Below are 19,917 nucleotides of genomic sequence, written 5' to 3' on the forward strand. Positions count from 1 at the left end.
CCAGACACAAAATAAATCGCACATTTGGAACAGAGAGAAAGCGATTGATGGAATTAACGACTGAATATTAAGCGCAAAAATATAAGGTTGGAAGAAAACACACCTAAACGATAAACAGTGTTGATATCAGTTTGGGACAGCTTGTCCAAAAGATTGATGCAATGTCGTTCATCAGGTTTTCTGAACATGTTGAAAGAAGATTTTTCTTCTTCACTTAAGAATAAAAGGTGGGTTTCTCTGTGAATCAGAAGTTAGATATTAGCAACACTGGTAGGCCATCAGAATACATTTCTGCAAAACATTGAGCTTTAGCACCAAGCACCTTCAGCACTTTCCATTAATCTGAAAAGGAGGAAAAACCTGTTACTTATAATCTGACTATTTCCTGTTGTAAAATCATGACACATCTCTGAACTTGAAAAATGTAATTATGGCAAATGGAATGCTGCATCGGAGTTGCTAAAGATAAAAATCTTCATTATCTTGCCATGATACTTAGCAGTGCACTAAAATATCTTACATGCAATTACTCCGCAATTCAAACAGATAATTTAATTTACCCTTGGGGGAACTGAATGATAGAGTTAAAATTGAAATGATTAGTTTACTAAGTTTATCCCCTGCCAGCATTTTGACTGGGACCTTTCACTCAATCACATTAAGAGCACTCCAGTAAATCAAAGATTAATTGTGCAGGTATGACATCAATGCCATTTACCTGCAGGTATGATCACACTGCCATTCCACTGGAACACATCCATCCTCTTACCATGCATACATGATAGCTAGTTGATATTGTGCCAGCTTGGAGCCAGTAATTTGCACCAAACACCATTTAGGGTTAGTGAGGTTAAAATGGTGTTGGTGAAAATTACTGGCTCCAAGCCTGGTGATACTACTCAGGAGATCAGGAGTTCAACTCTACTAGCTAGAAAGTCAAGGACATCCCCTCAATCCTTCTCTGCCAATTACACTTTCTTACAGTGATCCCAAGATTTCCCTGATTCCAGCAGATCCATTAGTGTCAGCCTCGAATATACTCAGCAACTGACTATCCACTTATCTCTAGGGTAGAAAATTGCAAACATTCTTTAAACAGTTTTACTTTCCACAGATGTTGTTTGGTCTACTGACTGTTTCTAGCATTTTTAATTTTTATTTCAGTTTTCAGCATTTGCAGTTTTACTTTCATTTAACGACGTAGAGACCTGATCTGGCTTTTCATGGTGTACGAGTTCCCCATGCCCACTGTGGAAGGCATTGAGAGGAAAGTCAACAAGCACCTGCAGAGGTGGCTGGGGATCTACCCAAGTTTTTCTTCAGTGGGCCACAACACAAGATCAGGCCAGCTACAGCTCCCGCTGTCATTGGTAGTGGAAGAGTTCAAGGTGGCAAGTATAGAGTTGTGTTAATGCTCAGGGGCTCCAATGAACAAGCTAATAAACTAAGCAGGAGGCACAACAAGATCGCTCAAAAGTGGGCGGCCAACTCGGCCAAAGACCAGGCAGTAAGCTCCCTGCAATTGAGAGACCTCATTGGCAACCCATGCCTGAGATAGCAAGGGCTTGGCTCAGCACACTTCCAACGATGCACGTTCAAAGGATAGGCATGACATGGTCCAGGCAGAGGTGTGGAACTGTGAGGACAAAAGGAAGGTAACGAAGGCAGTGGAGTTGGCGCCTGGACAAAATAGGATCTTCCCAAATACAAGGTCATTGGGGAAGAGCTTTGGAGACTGGAGCCCTTCTTCATTTCTTTCCTCCTGCAGTCAGTGTATGACACTCTCCCTACACCATTACAGCTGCATGCATCGGGGCTGAGAAAGGACCCTAACTACAGCACTTCATGGTCAGCGGGGTTCACTGGCACACATACTGTCAGAATGCAAAACAGCATTAACACAAGGCTGGTATAGGTGGCGCCATGACATGTTCCTGTTGTCCCTTGCTGAGACGCTGGAGCAGGAGAGGTGTAACAAGAAACCAGCTGGCAGAGAGGCAAACAGGGCAGTAATTTTCATCAAAGAGAGTCCCACACTGGTTATAGCAAAGAGGCTTAAATCCAATCTGCTGTAAACTACCAAATCCTGGGAAATTAGGGTCGATGTGGGCAGGAAGCTGCAGTTCCCAGAGACGGCGCAAACACACTTCGACCAGACATCGTACTGTGGTCCACCAAAGACAAGAAAATCATCCTGGTGGAGCTCACAGTACCATGGAAGGAAGAATGTGAGGAGCTCACGAGAGGAAACCAACATGTCAGGCTAATGCATGTAAGACTGACAAGCATTGAATCAGACTATCTAGCTCATTAGTGTTAGAATTGTTTGTAATGGTTTTAAGAATTTGTCTGTGAAGATTTAGGTTGAAAGCTTATATTAAAGGAGAGTGCTTCAGGAAGCAGATGTGTTGAAATGACCACCTCATTGCTACAGTACAGCATTGGAGTCTGAATTTGATCCATTAACAAGGGAGCTGCCAAATCTGCACTTGGGGCAACTGAATGTACATGGTTGTCAGTGAGTTACTCAACAGCTATGAGGAGAATTAAAAAACTATATCTGTTTTGTTTGATATCTGAAGTAGGGAGCTGTGCATTTTCCAGGACAGAAAGCCAAAAGGGGGAAAAATTCACCTTTTCCAATACTCTTTGTGCATTGGAAAATCGCAAGCATGTTGCTACTGAATTTCTGTCTGGTGTTCAGATACATTGAATTAATATATACTGTTTAAAATAAATAATTATTTCCATTTATATACTGTATGTGTCTTCCTCATAGTTTTACCCTCACAAAATCTTCATGGAAATTTTAACAAATAGAAATTGACTTCTAACCATAATATTAAAAAGCCCTCCAAACATTCTGGAATATGTATTAATGTCTGACATATCTCACATTCACAAACACAAAAGATCCTGCAAATGCAAAAAAGACCAGAGGAACACACATACGTTGCTGGCAGAACTCAGCAGGTCAGGCAGCAACTATGGAAATAATAAACAGTCAATATTTTGGGCTGAGACCCTTCAACCAGATTGACACTCACACTCATCTGAATCAGAAGCATTTTACTCACAGTGGTTTGAATTGGTCAGGCCGCGTGTACTTTACTGGTACAAACCCAGTATCTCCAGTAGATAAAGACTTCCCCAAAAACCACTTCAGGTTCGAAAGAAGGAAGCCAATTATCTGAATCTTTTCTCCTTCACTGAAACACAGTTCATCCACCTCAACTGCTTTGTAATCCATAGTTGCAATGCAGGTGCCAGTACCTAAAAGGCAAAGGTTACTTGTAAGTAGTAGCTGTATGACAAATGATGGAAGTTCTCCAATTCACTTGAATTGTCTTTCTGCGTTACATGAATACTGACACAGTGAACATGCACTCCTTTGTGATTGTACTGTTTAAGCCATGCAAAAAGATTGCCCTTGTATTTCAGCAAATTCTTGTCTATACTATACTAAAGAAAAGAAAGTTGCACGCACAGTTTTGATAATTATTCTTCTAAGTAACTGAATAGTGGATGAAATCACATGTGATTTTTCCAGCACTTGCCCTGTATCTTCAATTGCAGATCCAGGCAAAACCTTGGAAAGCATCAGAACATGAAGAACAACATATTGAAATATTGACATCCTAAAAGACCATAAGACATAGGAGCAGAATTAGGCCACTTGGCCCATCGAGTCTGCTCCACCAATCAATCATGGTTGATCCTTTTTTTCTCCTCCTCAACCCTATTTCCCAGCCTTTTCCCCATAACCTTTGATGCCACGTTCAATCAAGAACCTGTCAATCTCTGCCTTAAATACATCCAGTGACATGGCTTACACAGCTGCACGTGGCAACAAATTCCACACATTCCCCACCGTCTGGATAAAGAAATTTCACTGCATCTCTGTTTTGAATGGACGCCTCTCTATCCTGAGGCTGTGCCCTCTTGTCCCAGACTCTCCCACCATGGGAAGCATCCTTTCCACATCTACTCTGTCTAGGCCTTTCAACATTCGAAAGGTTTCAATGAGATCTCCCCCACCCCCCCATCCTTCTAAATTCCAGCAAGTACAGACCCAGAGCCATCAAATGTTCTTCGTATGATTGCTCTTTCATTCCTGGAATCATCCTTGTGAGCCTCCTCTGGACCTCCTCCAATGCCAGCACACCTCTTCTAAGATGAGGAGCACAAAACTGTACACAATACTGAGGGTACTGTACACAATACTGAGTACCTTATAAAGCCTCAGCCCCACATCCCTGCTCTTGTCTTCAGACCTCTTGAAATAAATGCTAGCATGGCATTTGTGAGTCCTCACTGACTCATCCTGCAAGTTAACTTTTACGGTGTTCTTCACAAGGACTCCCAAGTCCCTCTGCATCTCGAATCTTTGGATTTTTTCCCTGTTTAGAAAATAGTCTGCACATTTATTTCTACTACCAAAGTGCATGACCATGCATTTTCCAGCATTATATTTCATTTGCCACTTTCTTTCCCATTCTCCTAATCTGTCTAGGTCCTTCTGCATCCCACCTGTTTTCTCAACATTACTTGCTCCTCCACCAATCTTTGTATCATCTGCAAACTTGACAACAAAGCCATCTATTTCATCATCTAAATCATTTATATACAGCATAAAAAGAAGTGGTCCCAACACCAACCCCTGCGAAACACCACTAGTCACTAGCAGCCAACCAGACAAGGATCCTTTTATTCCCACTTGCTGCCTTCTTCCAATCAGCCAATGCTCTAACTATGTTAGTAACTTTCCAGTAATGTCATGGGCTCTTAACTTGGTAAGCAGCCTCATGTGTGGCACCTTGTCAAAGGCCTTCTGAAAGTCCAAATATACAACATCCACTATATCCCCTTTATCTATCCTACTTGTAATCTCCTCAAAAATTCCAACAGTTCATCAGGCAGGCTTTTCCGTTAAGGAAGCCATGCTGACTTTGTCCTATCTTGTCCTGTGTCACCATGTACTCCATCACCTCGTCCTTAACAATTGACTCTAACATCTTCCCAACCACTGAGGTCAGACTAACTGGTCTATAATTTCCTTTCTGCAGCCTTCCTCCTTTCTTAAAGAGCGGAGTGACATTTGCAATTTTTCAGTCCTCTGGCACCATGACAGAGTCCAATGATTTTTGAAAGATCATTCCTAATGACGCCCCAATCTCTAACGCTACCTCTTTCAGAACCCTAGGGTGAACTTCATCTGGTCCGGATGACTTACGTACTTCTGGGTCTTTGAGCTGTTTGAGTACCATCTCCCTTGTAATAGTAACTGCACCCACTTCTCTTCCTTCACACACTACAACATCTGGCACATGCTGGCACATTAAAAAGCCCTATGTGGCAGCATATAAAAAATGTAGGAGGAACTCAAGTCAGGCAGATTCGATGGAGAGGAATAAACAGTGGACATTTTAGGCCAAGACCCTTCATCAGGACTGGAAAGGAAATAGGAGAAGGCATGATGAAATGTATCAGCCTGAAACATTGACAGTTGATTCCTCTCCATAGATGCTGTCTAATCTGCTGAGTTCTTCCAGCATTTTGTATGTGCTGCTGTGGATTTGCAGCTTCTGCAAAATCTCTTGCGTTTAACCCTATGTGGCATCTTACTTAGGTTCCAGTGTCCAGTTCCTCCTCCAAAACTGCCATTAAAGTATAATCACAGACAGAAGTATAAATAGTGGGCTCAGGTGGTAAAATGACCAGGAAATTTTCCATTTAACTTGCTTAACTTGGATATAGTTAAAGATGTGACTGATGGGAATGGCATGTCTGTCTGCCTATCCCTATTGAGAGGCCCTACTCAAAGTAAGTTTGAATAGATCGGATCATTATTAACGACAGGCATGCACTTCTACAAGGAAGGCCATAAGTTAGCAAGGGAGGCCTTAAAGAGTGTACCTGATTCACCTGGCCTGCAAGGAAATTTCAAATTTTGTAATGAAACAGGTTTCTGGGATCCAGCTGTCACACATGGCAGAGAACTAATTAGCCTTGGCCTGCTCAAAGCCATAGCATGTCAGTGACATCATCAGAATTGAAATACCCTCACCCAGCTTGCCACCTGAAATTTAACATTATGGACAGCAATGTTAAGGCAAGATACCAGCAAATAAAAACCAAACCTTTACAGCTAGTTTCATGCCTTGGTTTTAAGAAATATAATAGAATACTATTTAACACGTTGTCTATGAATGAAAGAATGAAAAAGCATTCATATTATTCAAATTTTTTTTAAATTTTGAATAAAGTTTCTTTTGATATTAAATAAAATCCACTGCCTTATCCCTCTCCCCCTCCCCATATATCAAAGTAGAGAAAGATAATTTAATGAACACAAAGTTATTCATTGGAACAGAAAAGAATCCTTCAGCTTATTGTATCCTTGCTGAATTGTTGTCAATCTATACTGATCTCATTTAGCTTCATTAGAACTAAATTGTTCCATATCCTGCCTACTCTAAAGCTTGTCTAAATATCTCCTAAAGATAGTGATGTTATCCGACTTCTGCACCTTCTCTGGCAGAGCTCCAAATATCAAGTATCTGCAAAATAAACTTTCCCCTCAAATTCTCCCCAAACTTACCCATTGGGAAAAATTAACAAATGGAAAAACTATCACAAGGTTAATAAAAAATTGCTTACCAATTGAATGAGGGAAGTGGTGTTTACATTCCTCATAGCCACCAAAGTTTTCTGCTCTTGTCTTCAGGAACCACCTGGGATCAAATTCAATTGCACTATAATTAATGGGCAACTCATGGATGTGCAATATCCATGGTATAAATAAATACAACAATAAAACAGCAGAAGCTTTTCCAAGAAATAATTGTTCTGAGCCTTGCAAAAAAATATATAGTTTGGTCTTAACTTTGAAGCTGATTTTATAGTTTTGCCAAATACATTATAATTGTAATCAAAACTTAGCACAACTATTATATTTGTTGAAAAGGAAAATATGATGCAATAAATATTTAAGTAATAATATATTTTTCAACTCAGTAAGTTCAGGGATTCCAAAGCCCCAGGAATATAGGTTTCATCCGTGTGTGTTGTCTGTATGGAGCTTGCATATTCTCCATATGACTGTGTGGGATTTCCTCCCATATCCCAAAGATGTATTGGCAGGTTAATAAGCTACTGTAAATTTCTCTATTGTGTAGATATGTAGGAAAAGAATAAAAGGGGAGTTCATGTGACTGTAGAGCAAGAAATTAAGTTGCAGAGATACAGGGAAATAAGGAATAGGACTGCTGTATTGGATGCCACCTCCAACCAAACAAACTGAAAGCCTTTCTTCGGTGTCTTAGTGTAACACAATTATATTTTAATATTGATGTAAATGATGACGTTGAGTATGATTTACATGGGACTTTCTCCACTTAAGGAGAATAATCGTAAATTAAAGGAGAAGGGATCCATAGATTAGTAGTCTTTGGGTCTTTATGTTTAATCTTGCCAAAGTACTAACTTCTGTAGATCAATTTCATAACATAAAAGAATTAGCTTTCCATGAAAGTGTAATAAGAGTGAGAATAATTTTGTCATACTGGTAAAATGGGTAGAGAAGAGCCTGTGGAGCAGAAACCGGAACGAGGCCCTTTTCATTGGTTGAGAGTGCAGTTGCTTCCCACTTTGAGTCATCCCCGATATCTTTAACCATGATGAGATCCTCCTTGCAAACGTGCAGGGCTTGCTCTTCCTTCTTTGGAATGTTGGATAAGGCTCTGGTGAAAAAGTGACCTTGATGCAGAAATAGATAATAGTATTGGAATGTCTTTTAACAAAGTCATAGAATTGTTGTGGTAAAGGAGGCTGCCAATCAACATACTGAGTATATGCCACTCCCTTGCAAGTCAGTCTATTCAATCCTAACCCTAGCTCTTTCTCCACAGCGTGACAGATTATTCTCTCTCATTTACTTAGCAATTTCTTTTTGAAAGCCCCAATTAATTCACCTATCCCACAGGCAGAAAGATTCGATTCTCATTCACATATAATGTATGAACAATTTCCCATTACATTACTTTTGTGTCTTTTGCCCATCACTTTCAGTCACATCATTGAACAATCCACTGAGGGGAGCTGTTTCTCTTTGCTTGCTCCACTTAAACCTGCTCTGCTTAAACCACTCATAATGTTGTATACCTGTATCATTTCTCCTCAGAATTTAGCTTCAAGGGAACAAACTCAGCTTCATTAGTCTAACTCTGTAGCTGAAATCCTTATTTCCTGGAAACATTAGTATATTTCTTTTTGCAACACTCACAAAAAATGCTGGTGAACGCAGCAGACCGGCAACATCTATAGGAAGAGGTACAGTCGACGTTTTGGGCCGAGACCCTTCGTCAGGACTAACTCTTTCAGTTTTTTTGTGTGTGTTGCTTGAATTTCCAGTATCTGCAGATTTCCTCATGTTTGCATCTTTCTTTTTGCGATCTCCTGGACATGCTTATCCCACCAGAAACTGGATGCAATATTCCATTTGTGATTTAACCTGAGTTTTATTAAAAGTTCATTGCAATTTCACTGTTTTTGTACTTTGTGTCTGTAGTAATGAAGCCCAGAATCCCAAATGTTTTTTGAGTCATTCTCTCAACTGATAATGTTACTTTAAAAAAAAGGCACACATTCCTGCACACCATTTAGAATTATGACATTTAACATGTATTGCCTTGTCTTGGTTTTCTGCAAACATGCATAATTTCACACTTCTAAGTATGAATTTTATCTGCCATTTGTCTGCATATTCTGCCATCCGATATCTCCTTGCAGTCTTTTACATTTCACTTTTTGTTATATATTGTTTGTGACAGGAAAAATTATTTAAATCAAAGTAAAGCAAAGTAATATTATCAGAAGAAACAAAACCCTAAACTCCAAAAGGTAGCTAGTCCTGAAATCACTAATAAGTTCCATCTTTTGCATAGTGCAACCTAACTGCTAATTATTTAAATTCATATTCTTTTCTGCGTCCATCCTTGATCAGACAGAGTTGATAGTGCATCCAGTCTCTTAGGCACTTCTGTGGTATAGCAGTAGCACCACACTGTATTCTGCACCTGAAGTTTAGTTCCACCAGCATTAGTAGAATCAGATTTTAAATACAAAGCAGAACATTTAACAGTTACTATATACTCTAAACATGTAATACAATCAAGGAAAAATATTCCAACTGGGGTACAATGTTAGAGAGCTGGCTGAAATTAGCCATGGGTTTCGCTTGCAAGCACTACTTAGGATTTACCTATACATTGTAGGATGGCAATGAATTTGATCTATATCTGTTTTCTTACTATTCGACAATTGATTAAGGTAACAGCTGGTTTTGGGAGGGCTATATATCAATTGTGATACTCAACTTCAGCATGTAACTTCTTTCAAGTGTCAGAACTTCTTCAACTGAACAGAAAGGTATGCGTTTTTTTATCAAGAGAAGGATGGTTTGGCAATTAACACTTGGGCTGGCCTACTGCCAGCAATAATTAGTTATTTCCAATTTGACTCTGAGCATTTAATTCAACAACAATTCTTAATGTATTGAATAGGCAATGTATCTGTAGGAGGTGAGGCAGTGCCATTGTTTTGCTTTGCACAAAGTATTATTTGTTAGGATTGGACTGTACTTTCTGGCATTTGCAAAACGCAAAGTCCATCAACAAGGAACAGAATGTACTAATAAGATAAAGTCAGGCTAAATCTATCTGATAAAATACAAGGAAGCAGCCAGTCTCACATTATGGTTTAGAACATAGAACATTACAGCACAGCACAGGCTCTTTGGCCCATAATGTTGTGTCAATCTTTTAACCTACTTTAAGATCAATCTATCTAACTAATCCTCTGCTGTTTTACCACTTATTTGACCTGATGGGGACTTCTTCTGTCTGCTGATCTCATTGACTAGGCGCCGTGCTTCTCCATGTTGCTTGTCTTCATTAGCAGCTTCTACCTCTCTAATCCTCTCAGCTAGTTCCTCTTCCTTCAGTCAGTCATAGGTGGCAAAGAGATTCTTCTTTGCTGTCTTGAACTTGTCTCTTAGCTCTTTTGTTTCGCTGCTTCTAAGCTCGGCATGACAAGCATTGACCACACCTCTTGCTGCGACAACGTCAGGATGTTTCGAGATCCGGCTCTTCTTGATTCGCTTCACAGTAGGCAAACTCTTTGTTGCATCTGTGTGTGCGTCTATGAGCCATTGATAGCGGTCGGTGGCAGTCTCTTCCTCCCCCCTTTCCAGTGGGCCGAAGCGATTTCTCACCTCCACTGTGTACTGTGTACAAACCAGAACAGTGGTCACTCTCAAACATTATCCCAGTCCCCAAGTCTGGATCCCTCACAAAGACAGATAACTACCGCAGTATCAGCTTGACCTGTATCTTAGCAAAGCTATACAATCGGATGGTCTTGAACAGGATTCGCATCACCATTGACCCTAAGCTAAGAATCAATCAGAATGGTTTTCGGCAGAAGCGCACAACAGTAATGCAAATACTTGTTCTCCGTAGGATCATCAAGGAAGTCAAGAAGAACATCCTACCAGCCGTGCTTACTTTCATCAGTTTTCACAAAGCTTTTGACTCCATTCACCGAGGTAAAATGCTGAAGATCCTGAAAGCTAACAGAGTGCCAGACCATCTACTGAGAGCAATAGAGTCCAGCTATACCAAAACCATGGTGAAAGTTGTATCACCAGATGGAAAAACAGCAGTGTTCGAGCTCCTAGCTGGAGTGCTGCATGGAGACAATCTGGCACCCTACATCTTTATAATCATCCTTGATTACGCTCTAGGTCAAGCTACCAAAGATCATGACAAGCTTGGTTTTACCATAAAACCAGAAAGAACCAGAGGGGTTAGACCAGTTATGCTCACAGATCTTGATTTTGCAGATGACATAGTCCTGCTCTCTGACCAGATGGAGGAAGCACAGCAGCGTCTAACAAAAGTGGAAATTGAGTGCAATAAAGTTGGACTTCACCAAAATGCTAAAAAGACAGAGTATATGGCGTTTAACTGCTACAAAGGTACCCTCAAGACCGTAAAGAATGATACCATTAAGAAAGTCTTTGACTACAAGTACCTTGGGTCAAGAATGATCAGTTCAGAGAAGGACATAAAGATACGGCAGGCTCTGGCATTGAGGGCTATGAACGACATGAAGGAGAACTAGAAGTTAAACCTGACCAGAAGGCTTAAAAAGAGGATCTTCATAGCAGTCATAGAGTCCATTCTCACGTACGGATGTGAGACGTGGACACTCACCAAGGCTAAGCGAAAGTCTCTAGATGGTTGCTATACATGAATGCTCTGGATGGCTCTTGACGTGAGTTGGCAACAGCACATGACGAACGTCGAGCTCTATAACGACCTACTGATTCGCACCACTAAAATTGAGGCGAGAAGACTGCAACTAGTGGGGCACTGTCTATGCCACCCCGAGCTACCTGCCAGCCTAGTCATCATATGGGAGTCCAAGCATGGGAGAATGAACCCTGGGCGCCCTCCCAAGACTATGGTCAACACGCTCCTCGAAGACAGCAGCGCAGCTAATGAAGATGAACTGAACACACTGATGAGGGAGAGGGAGAAGTGGAGAGTCCGTCATTGTGCCTGACGCCGGCCCCCTAGGCCTGAGTCAACGTAGTAGTAGTATCTAACTAATACTTATCAAATTAAATATCAAATCTCCACATACAAGCAAGCAATCTGGAATACCTAGACAAACTATTTTAGAAATAGTGAAACCCTGGTTCAGTGCCAGCAAAGGACCTGACTTTTCTCTCCCACAATCACACTGTTAACTTGATAACTTCAGAAATATATGGTTCAAAGTTCAAAGATCATTTATTATCAAAATACATACATATGTTATCCTGAGATTCATTTCTTTGAATGAAATTACAGGAAAAAGAAATACAACAGAATTTTATGAAAAAGAATATACATATGTACAAACAAAGACTAACAAACACCAATGTTCGAAAGAAGACAAACTATGGAAATAAAAATAATACCGAGAACATGATCTGTAAAAGTTCCTGGAAATGAAAAAAAGTGCAGCCAATTCAATTATTGAAAATAAGATAAAACAGCTTTGAAGAGCTGAACAACCTTGAATAGGCTCAACAGCAGGGCAAAACAGCCTGCAAGCCCTCTACCATCCAAAACTTTCATCCATTTCAGGAATGATTTCAGGAATGAAAGGGTTACCATATGAGGAATGTCTGGCAGCTCTTGGGCTGTGTACCCTGGAGTTTAGGAGAATGAGGGGGGAATCTCATAGAAACATTCCAAATGTTAAAAGGCCTGAACAGATAAGATATGGCAAAGTTATTTGGACTCTAGCAAGGGCTTTGGTAATTGCTCAATGGCTTAGAAAGGACAGCACTTTGGAATCAGAAGATGGTAGTTGCGTTCTGTGACTGAGAAGTATGAAGCAGAACACAGGTCAATGAGAGGGTGATGGAACAGAAGAGGTAGGAAGGGAAGTGTCAAGGATAATTAGCAAGTTTGGGGAACATACACTCTGTAGCCACGTTATTAGGTACAAGAGATACCTAATAAAGTGGTCACTGTGAGTACGTTCATGGCCATCTGCTGTTGTGGTCCATCCACTTCAAAGTTCAATGTGCTGTGCATTCAGAGATGCTCTTCTGCACACCACTGATGTAATCTGTGGTTATTTGAATTACCGTCAGCCTGAACCAGTCTGACCATTCTTTTCTAACCTTCCTCATTAACAAGGCACTTTCACCCACAGATCTGCTGCTCACTGGATGACTTTTGCTTTCTGCACCATTCTCTGTAAACTCCAGAGACTGTTGTGCGTGATCAGCAGTTTCTAAGAAACTGAAAACACCAAAAATGCTGGAGGAACACAGCTTGCCAGGCAGCAGCTATGGAAAGGAGTAAACTCTCAACTATTCAGACTGACAGCCTGCATCAGGACTGGAAAGAAGGTGAAAAAGTCAGATTAAGAAGGTGGGAGGAGGGGAGGAAGAAGTACAAGGTGGTAGAGGATAAGTGAAACTGGGAGAGTTGGGGGTGGGGGTGAAGGAAAGAGCTAGGAAATTGATTGGTGAAAGAGATAAAGGGTTGGGGATGGAGAAATCTGACTGAAGAAGACAGAAGGCCATGGAAGAAAGGGAAGGAAGAGGAGTGCCGCCAGAGGGAGGTGATGGTCAGGCAAAGAGGTAAGGTGAGAGAGGGAATCAGGAATGGGGAATGGTGAAGGAGAGGCGGGGGTTAAAGAAATTGATATTCATGCTACGTTTACTCTTTTCCATAGATGCTGTCTGACCTGCTGAGTTCCTCTAGCATTTTGTGTGTGTTGCTTTGGATTTCAAGCACTTGCAGATTTTTACGTGTTACTGCAAGCACTCTGACCAGCACCAACAATCCTTCAACATTCACAGTAAATTAGATCACATTTCTCCACATTCTGATGTTTAGTCTGAACAACAACTGAATCATGTCTGCATGATTTTATTTATTGAGATGCTGCCACATAATTGGCTGATTAGACGAGCAGGTGTACAGGCGTACCTCATAAAGTGGACACTAAGTACAAGTCTGGAACTGTGTTGTTAAGACACAGTTGTCCTGTAAGAACCCAAAGTTATTTCTGCAATTTCTTAACCCAACTCTTCTGGCAAAACTCCAAAAAAAAGCAACATGCAGTATTTGATCTCAGTCTGACATGAAAAACTTATTAAAACATATATTCGTCCATTTAAGTAAAGTACTTTTAAATCAACTAATGACCTATAGATCTCACAATCTTCTGAAGGCCTAGATGGATCAAGCAGGTACAGCAACTGTAAGTTGGTGAAGGTTCATCACCATGGCCAGAAGCGAGGTTAGGAACTGGGGGGAGAGCTCCAGACCAGGCTGAAGTGGAAAGGGATGAAACTCCTGCTACTCAGCATCTTGTTAGCAAATGTGCAGTCACTGGAGAATGCAACTGAGGACCTGAGTGCTAATCTGCTGTATCAGAGGGAAATAAGAGACTGTTGTATTCTATATCTGAGTGAGATGTAGCTTTCTTCCAGCACACCAAATACAGCATTCAGACCAGAAGGCTTCTTGATCAACAGAATTGACCGAACTGCAGATTCAAAAAAGGCAAAATGTGAAGGCATGTGGTTCATGATAAACTGTCAGTGGTGCTCTCTGAGGTGGCAGTTCTGTCAAACTCATGTTCCCCCCGACCCTGAACACTTAACAGTCAAATGACGTCTGATTTATTTACGTTGGGAGTTCTCCATAACATTAGAAACATAGAAAAACCTACAGCACAATACAGGCCCTTCGGCCCACAAAGCTGTGCTGAACATGCTCTAAGAAATTACCTAATTACCTAAGGTTACTCATAGCCCTCTATTTTTCTAGGATCCATGTACCTATCCAGGAGTCTCTTAAAAGACCCTATTGTATCTGCCTCCACCATCGTCGCCGGCAGCTCAATCCACGCACTCACCACTCTTTGCGTAAAAAACTTACCCCTGACATCTCCTCTGTACCTGTTTCCAAGCACCTTAAAATCGTGCCCTCTCGTGCTAGCCATTTCATAACCCTGGGAAAAAGCCTCTATCTATCCACATGATCAATGCCTCTGATCACCTGTACACCTCTATCAAGTCACCTCTCATCCTTCGTCACCCCAAGGAGAAAAGGCTGACTTCACTCAACCTATTCTCATAAGGCCTGCTCCCCAATCCAGGCAACATCCTTGTAATTCTCCTCTGCACCATTTCTATGGTTTCCACATCCTTCCTGTAGTGAGGCAACCAGAACTAAGCACAGTACTCCAAGTGGGGTCTGACCGGGGTCCTACATAGCTGTAACATTACCTCTCAGCTCTTAAACTCAATCCCACAATTGATGAAGTCCAATGTACCGTATGCCTTCTTAACCACAGAGTCAACCTGTGCAGCTGCTTTGAGCGTCCTATGGACTCGGATCCCTTTGATCCTTCACACTGCCAAGAGTCTTACCATTAATACTATATTCTGCCATCATATTTGACATACCAGCATGAACCACCTCATGCTTATCTGGGTTGAACTCCACCTGCCACTTCTCAGCCCAGTTTTGCATCCTTTCAATGTCCCTCTGTAACCTCTGACAGCCCTCCACACTATCCACAACACTCCTAACCTTTGTGTCATCAGCAAATTTACTAACCCATCCCCCCACTTCCTCAATCAGGTCACAGTTTAAATAGCATCAGCGGCCAACTATAATCAAGTGCTTGAGATATTGCATGATGTCATCTCCAAACAAGAAACAGTCCATCTCAACACATTTAAAATCATAGTCAGGGACTTCAACCAAGCTTGTTTGAAGAGAACACTTCCCAATCACCATCAGCATATAACCTGTAGCACCAGTGGTCTCAACACACTAGACCACTGTTGTACTGAGATATGGCTACCATTCCAGGCCCAGACCGCATTTCAGTCAATCAGGTCACTTGGCTGTCCTCCTACCTGCATACAGGCAGAGGCTAAAGAGAAAAACTCCAGAGATTAAGACAACACAGAAATAGATGCAGGAGGGAGAGGAACGGCTACAGGATTGTTTCCAGTTGGTAGACTGAATAGTGTTCAAGGACTCATCTGTGGATAGGAATGAGTACATCATAGTTGTCACAGACTTTATTAAAACAGTTGTAGATGAGTATGTCTCCACAAAATTATTCAGAATCTTCCACGAACAGAAGCCCTGAATGAACTGTAAGATCTGTAATCTGCTGAGAGCCAGATCAGAGGCATTCAATTCTGGTGACCAAGAAAGATCCAAGATGTCCAGGTATGATCTTTATAAAGCCATCTCAAGGGTAAAGTGGCAATTCCAGACTAAACTTGAATCAACGAAGGATGCTCAATAGTTGTGCCGGGGCTTGAATACCATCATAAAACATAGAACATAGAATAGTACAGCACAGTACAGGCCCTTCGGCCCACAATGTTGTGCCGACCCTCAAACCCTGCCTCCCATATAAGCCCCCACCTTAAATTCCTCCATATACCTGTCTAGTAGTCTCTTAAATCTCACTCTATCACTTTATCACCTCTTATAAAGTTAAGTGCTGGGACCCCAGTTGTTTACAATATATATTAATGACTTGGATGAGGGAATTAAATGCAGCATCTCCAAGTTTGCGGATGACACGAAGCTGGGTGGCAGTGTTAGCAGTGAGGAGGATGCTAAGAGGATGCAGGGTGACTTGGATAGGTTGGGTGAGTGGGCAAACTCATGGCAGATGCAATTTAATGTGGATAAATGTGAAGTTATCCACTTTGGTGGCAAAAATAGGAAAACAGATTATTATCTGAATGGTGGCCGATTAGGAAAAGGGGAGGTGCAACGAGACCTGGGTGTCATTATACACCAGTCATTGAAAGTGGGCATGCAGGTACAGCAGGCGGTGAAAAAGGCGAACGGTATGCTGGCATTTATAGCGAGAGGATTCGAGTACAGGAGCAGGGAGGTACTACTGCAGTTGTACAAGGCCTTGGTGAGACCACACCTGGAGTATTGTGTGCAGTTTTGGTCCCCTAATCTGAGGAAAGACATCTTTGCCATAGAGGGAGTACAAAGAAGGTTCACCAGATTGATTCCTGGGATGGCAGGTCTTTCATATGAAGAAAGACTGGATGAACTGGGCTTGTACTCGTTGGAATTTAGAAGATTGAGGGGGGATCTGATTGAAACGTATAAGATCCTAAAGGGATTGGACAGGCTAGATGCAGGAAGATTGTTCCCGATGTTGGGGAGGTCTAGAACGAGGGGTCACAGTTTGAGGATAGAGGGGAAGCCTTTTAGGACCGAGGTTAGGAAAAACTTCTTCACACAGAGAGTGGTGAATCTGTGGAATTCTCTGCCACAGCAAACTGTTGAGGCCAGTTCATTAGCTATGTTTAAAAGGAAGTTAGATATGGCCCTTGTGGCTACAGGGGTCAGGGGGTATGGAGGGAAGGCTGGGTTCTGAGTTGGATGATCAGCCATGATCATAATAAATGGCGGTGCAGGCTCGAAGGGCCGAATGGCCTACTCCTGCACCTATTTTCTATGTTTCTATGTTTCTATGTAAATCAAGTGACAAAGGGCTTTGCTTCCAGGTGAGCTCAATGCCTTCTATGCTCATTTTCACTATCAAAACATGGAGAAACCATCATGAACTCCCACAGCCACCAATGACACTGTGATTTCAGTCTCTGAGGCTGACATGAGAGCATCCTTCAGGATGGAGAACGTACAAAAAGCATCCAGCCCAGCCTGGGCAAGTACTAAGGACCGGTGCTGATCAACTGGCTGGAGTGTTCACTGAGATCATTAACCTCTCACTTCAGTAGTCTGATGTACCCATCTGCTTCAAGCAGGCATCAATGACACCAATGCCTGAGAAGAGTGTGGAAACCTGCCTCAATGACTGTCATCCAGTAGCACTTACATCCAGTGATGAAGTGCTTTGAGGGGTTGGTGATGAAACATATCAACTCCTGTCTGAGAAGTGACTTGGATCCACTCCAATTTGCCTACCATCTGCAATCTACCAATGCAGATGGCATCACACTGGTCTTCACTCAATCCTGGAACATCTGGACAGCAAAGATGCATATATCAGGATGCTTTTTATCAACTACAGCTCGGCATTCAATACCATCATTCCTTCAAAATCAATCACTAAACTTCAAAAATTAGTCTCACCACTTCCTTATGCAATTGGACCCCAATCAGTTTGAATTGATAACAACATCTGCTCCAAGATCTCCATCAGCACAGGTGCATCACAGGTCCATGTGCTTAGTCCATGCTTTATTTGTTTTACACTTATGACTGCGTAGCTAAGTGCAGCTCCAATGTCATATTTTAGTTTGCTGATGACAACACTGTTGTTGGACAAATCGTAGGTGGTGACAAATCAACATACAGGAGGGAGACTGAAAATTTGACTGAGTGGTACAACAACAACAACCTCTTACTCAAGGTGATTATTAACTTCAGGAGGAGGAAACCAAAGGCCCATGAGCCAGTCCTCATCAGAGGATCGGAGGTGGAGATGGTCAGCAACTTTAAATTCCTCAGTATTATTACTTTGGAAGACTTATCCTGGGCCCTGCCCTTTAGAGAAATTATGAAGAAACCACAGCAGCACCTCTACTTCCTCGGGAGTTTGCGAAATCTGCTGCGCAGGTTGACTCTGCGGTTAAGAAGGCATACAGGGCATTGGCCTTCATCAATCATGGGATTGAGTTTAAGGACCATGGTCAGACCCCACTTAGAGTACTGTGCTCAATTCTGTCGCCTCACTACAGGAAGGATGTGGAAATCATAGAAAGGATGCAGAGGAGATCTACAAGAATGTTACCTGGATTGGGGAGCATGCCTTATGAGAATAGGTTGAGTGAAATCAGCCTTTTCTCCTTGGAGCGATGGAGGATGAGAGGTGACCTGATAGAGGTGTATAAGATGATGAGAGGCATTGATCATGTGGATAGTCAAAGGCTTTTTCCTGGGGCTGAAATATCTAGCATGAGAGGGCATAGTTTTAAGATGCTTGGAAGTAGGTACAGAGGAGATGTCAGGGGTAAGTATTTTAAGCAGAGAGTGGTGAGTGCGTGGAATGAGCTGCCGGCGACGATGGTGGAGGTGGAAAAGATAGGGTCTCTTAATGCTCCTGGATAGGTACATGGACCTTAGAAAAATAGAAGGCTATGGGTAAGCCTAGGTAATTTCTAACGTAAGGACATGTTCGACACAGCTTTGTGGGCCACAGGGCCTGTATTTTGCTGTCGGTTTTCTACGTTCTATGTTTCTATGATTTCGTGTGATATCTAAAAACTTTGCCGAACTTCCATAAATATGTAGTGGAGAGTATATGGACTGGCTGCATCACAACCTGGTATGGAAACACCAAAGCAATTGAATAGAAAATCCTACCAAAGTACTGGATATGGCCCAGTCCATCATGGGTAAAGCATTCCCCACCACTGCACACATCTACACAAAGTATTGTTGCTGGAAAGCAGCAACCATCATCAGGGACCCTCTTCACCCAGCAAATTCTCTCTTCTCACTGCTGCCATCAGGAAGAAAGTACAGGAGCCTTAGGACTCACACCATCATATTCAAAAACAGTTATTACCTCTCAACAATCAGGCTATTGAACCAAATTCAATTTCTCTACCCCTATTACTGAAATGTTCCCACAACCTATCGACTCACTTTCAAGGACTCTTCATTTCATGTTCTTGATATTTATTGCTTATTTATATATTAGTACTATTTCTCTCCTTTTGCATTTTTACTGTTTGTTGTCATTTGCACATTGGTTGAATGCCCAAGTTAGTGCAGCCTGCCATTGATTCTATTATTGTTATTATTCTATTATGATTTATTGAGTATGTCTGCAAAAAAATGAATCTCAGGGTTGTATATGGCGACATTTTTGTACTTTGATAATAAATTTACTTTGAACTTTGATGTGTGACATGCTAGGAACCTTCTGGCTGAATATTCACAATAATGCAAAATAACCTGGAATTAGTCAATCATTTCATTCCATTGGTAAGCAAGCATGTTTGCTTTCACATACAGTCACACAGTCATTGAAAAGTACAGCATAGAAACAGGCCCTTCAGTCCATCTAGTCCATACCGAATCATTTAAACTACTTAGTCCCATCGATCTGCACCTGGACCATAGTTATTCCTACCTCTACTATCCATGTACCTATCTAAACTTCTCTTAAATGTTGAAATTGAGCTGGCAAGCTCATTCCACACTCTCATGACCCTCTGAGTGAAGATTATTTCCCCTCATGTTCCCCTTAAACTTTACAGCTCTCATCCTTAACCCATGATCTCTAGTTGTAGTCCCAACCAATTGCAGGGGA

General features: G+C 41.7%; 1 protein-coding gene across 3 annotated transcripts in view; it reads right to left on the reverse strand.

The window, feature by feature from the left end:
- Nucleotides 1–19,917, reverse strand: part of sh3tc2 (SH3 domain and tetratricopeptide repeats 2) — a 121,399-nt gene that overhangs the window by 21,722 nt on the left and 79,760 nt on the right. For all 3 annotated transcript variants that reach the window (XM_063053518.1, XM_063053517.1, XM_063053519.1), the window contains 4 exons: nucleotides 7,566–7,758; nucleotides 6,661–6,734; nucleotides 3,078–3,273; nucleotides 104–237 (listed from right to left, as the gene is read on the reverse strand). In XM_063053518.1, coding sequence (XP_062909588.1) covers nucleotides 104–237; nucleotides 3,078–3,273; nucleotides 6,661–6,734; nucleotides 7,566–7,758 — 597 coding nt within the window. The remainder of the gene's footprint in view (nucleotides 1–103; nucleotides 238–3,077; nucleotides 3,274–6,660; nucleotides 6,735–7,565; nucleotides 7,759–19,917) is intronic.

The sequence above is a fragment of the Mobula hypostoma genome, chromosome 7 (genome assembly GCF_963921235.1).
Source record: "Mobula hypostoma chromosome 7, sMobHyp1.1, whole genome shotgun sequence".
NCBI lineage: Eukaryota > Metazoa > Chordata > Chondrichthyes > Myliobatiformes > Myliobatidae > Mobula > Mobula hypostoma.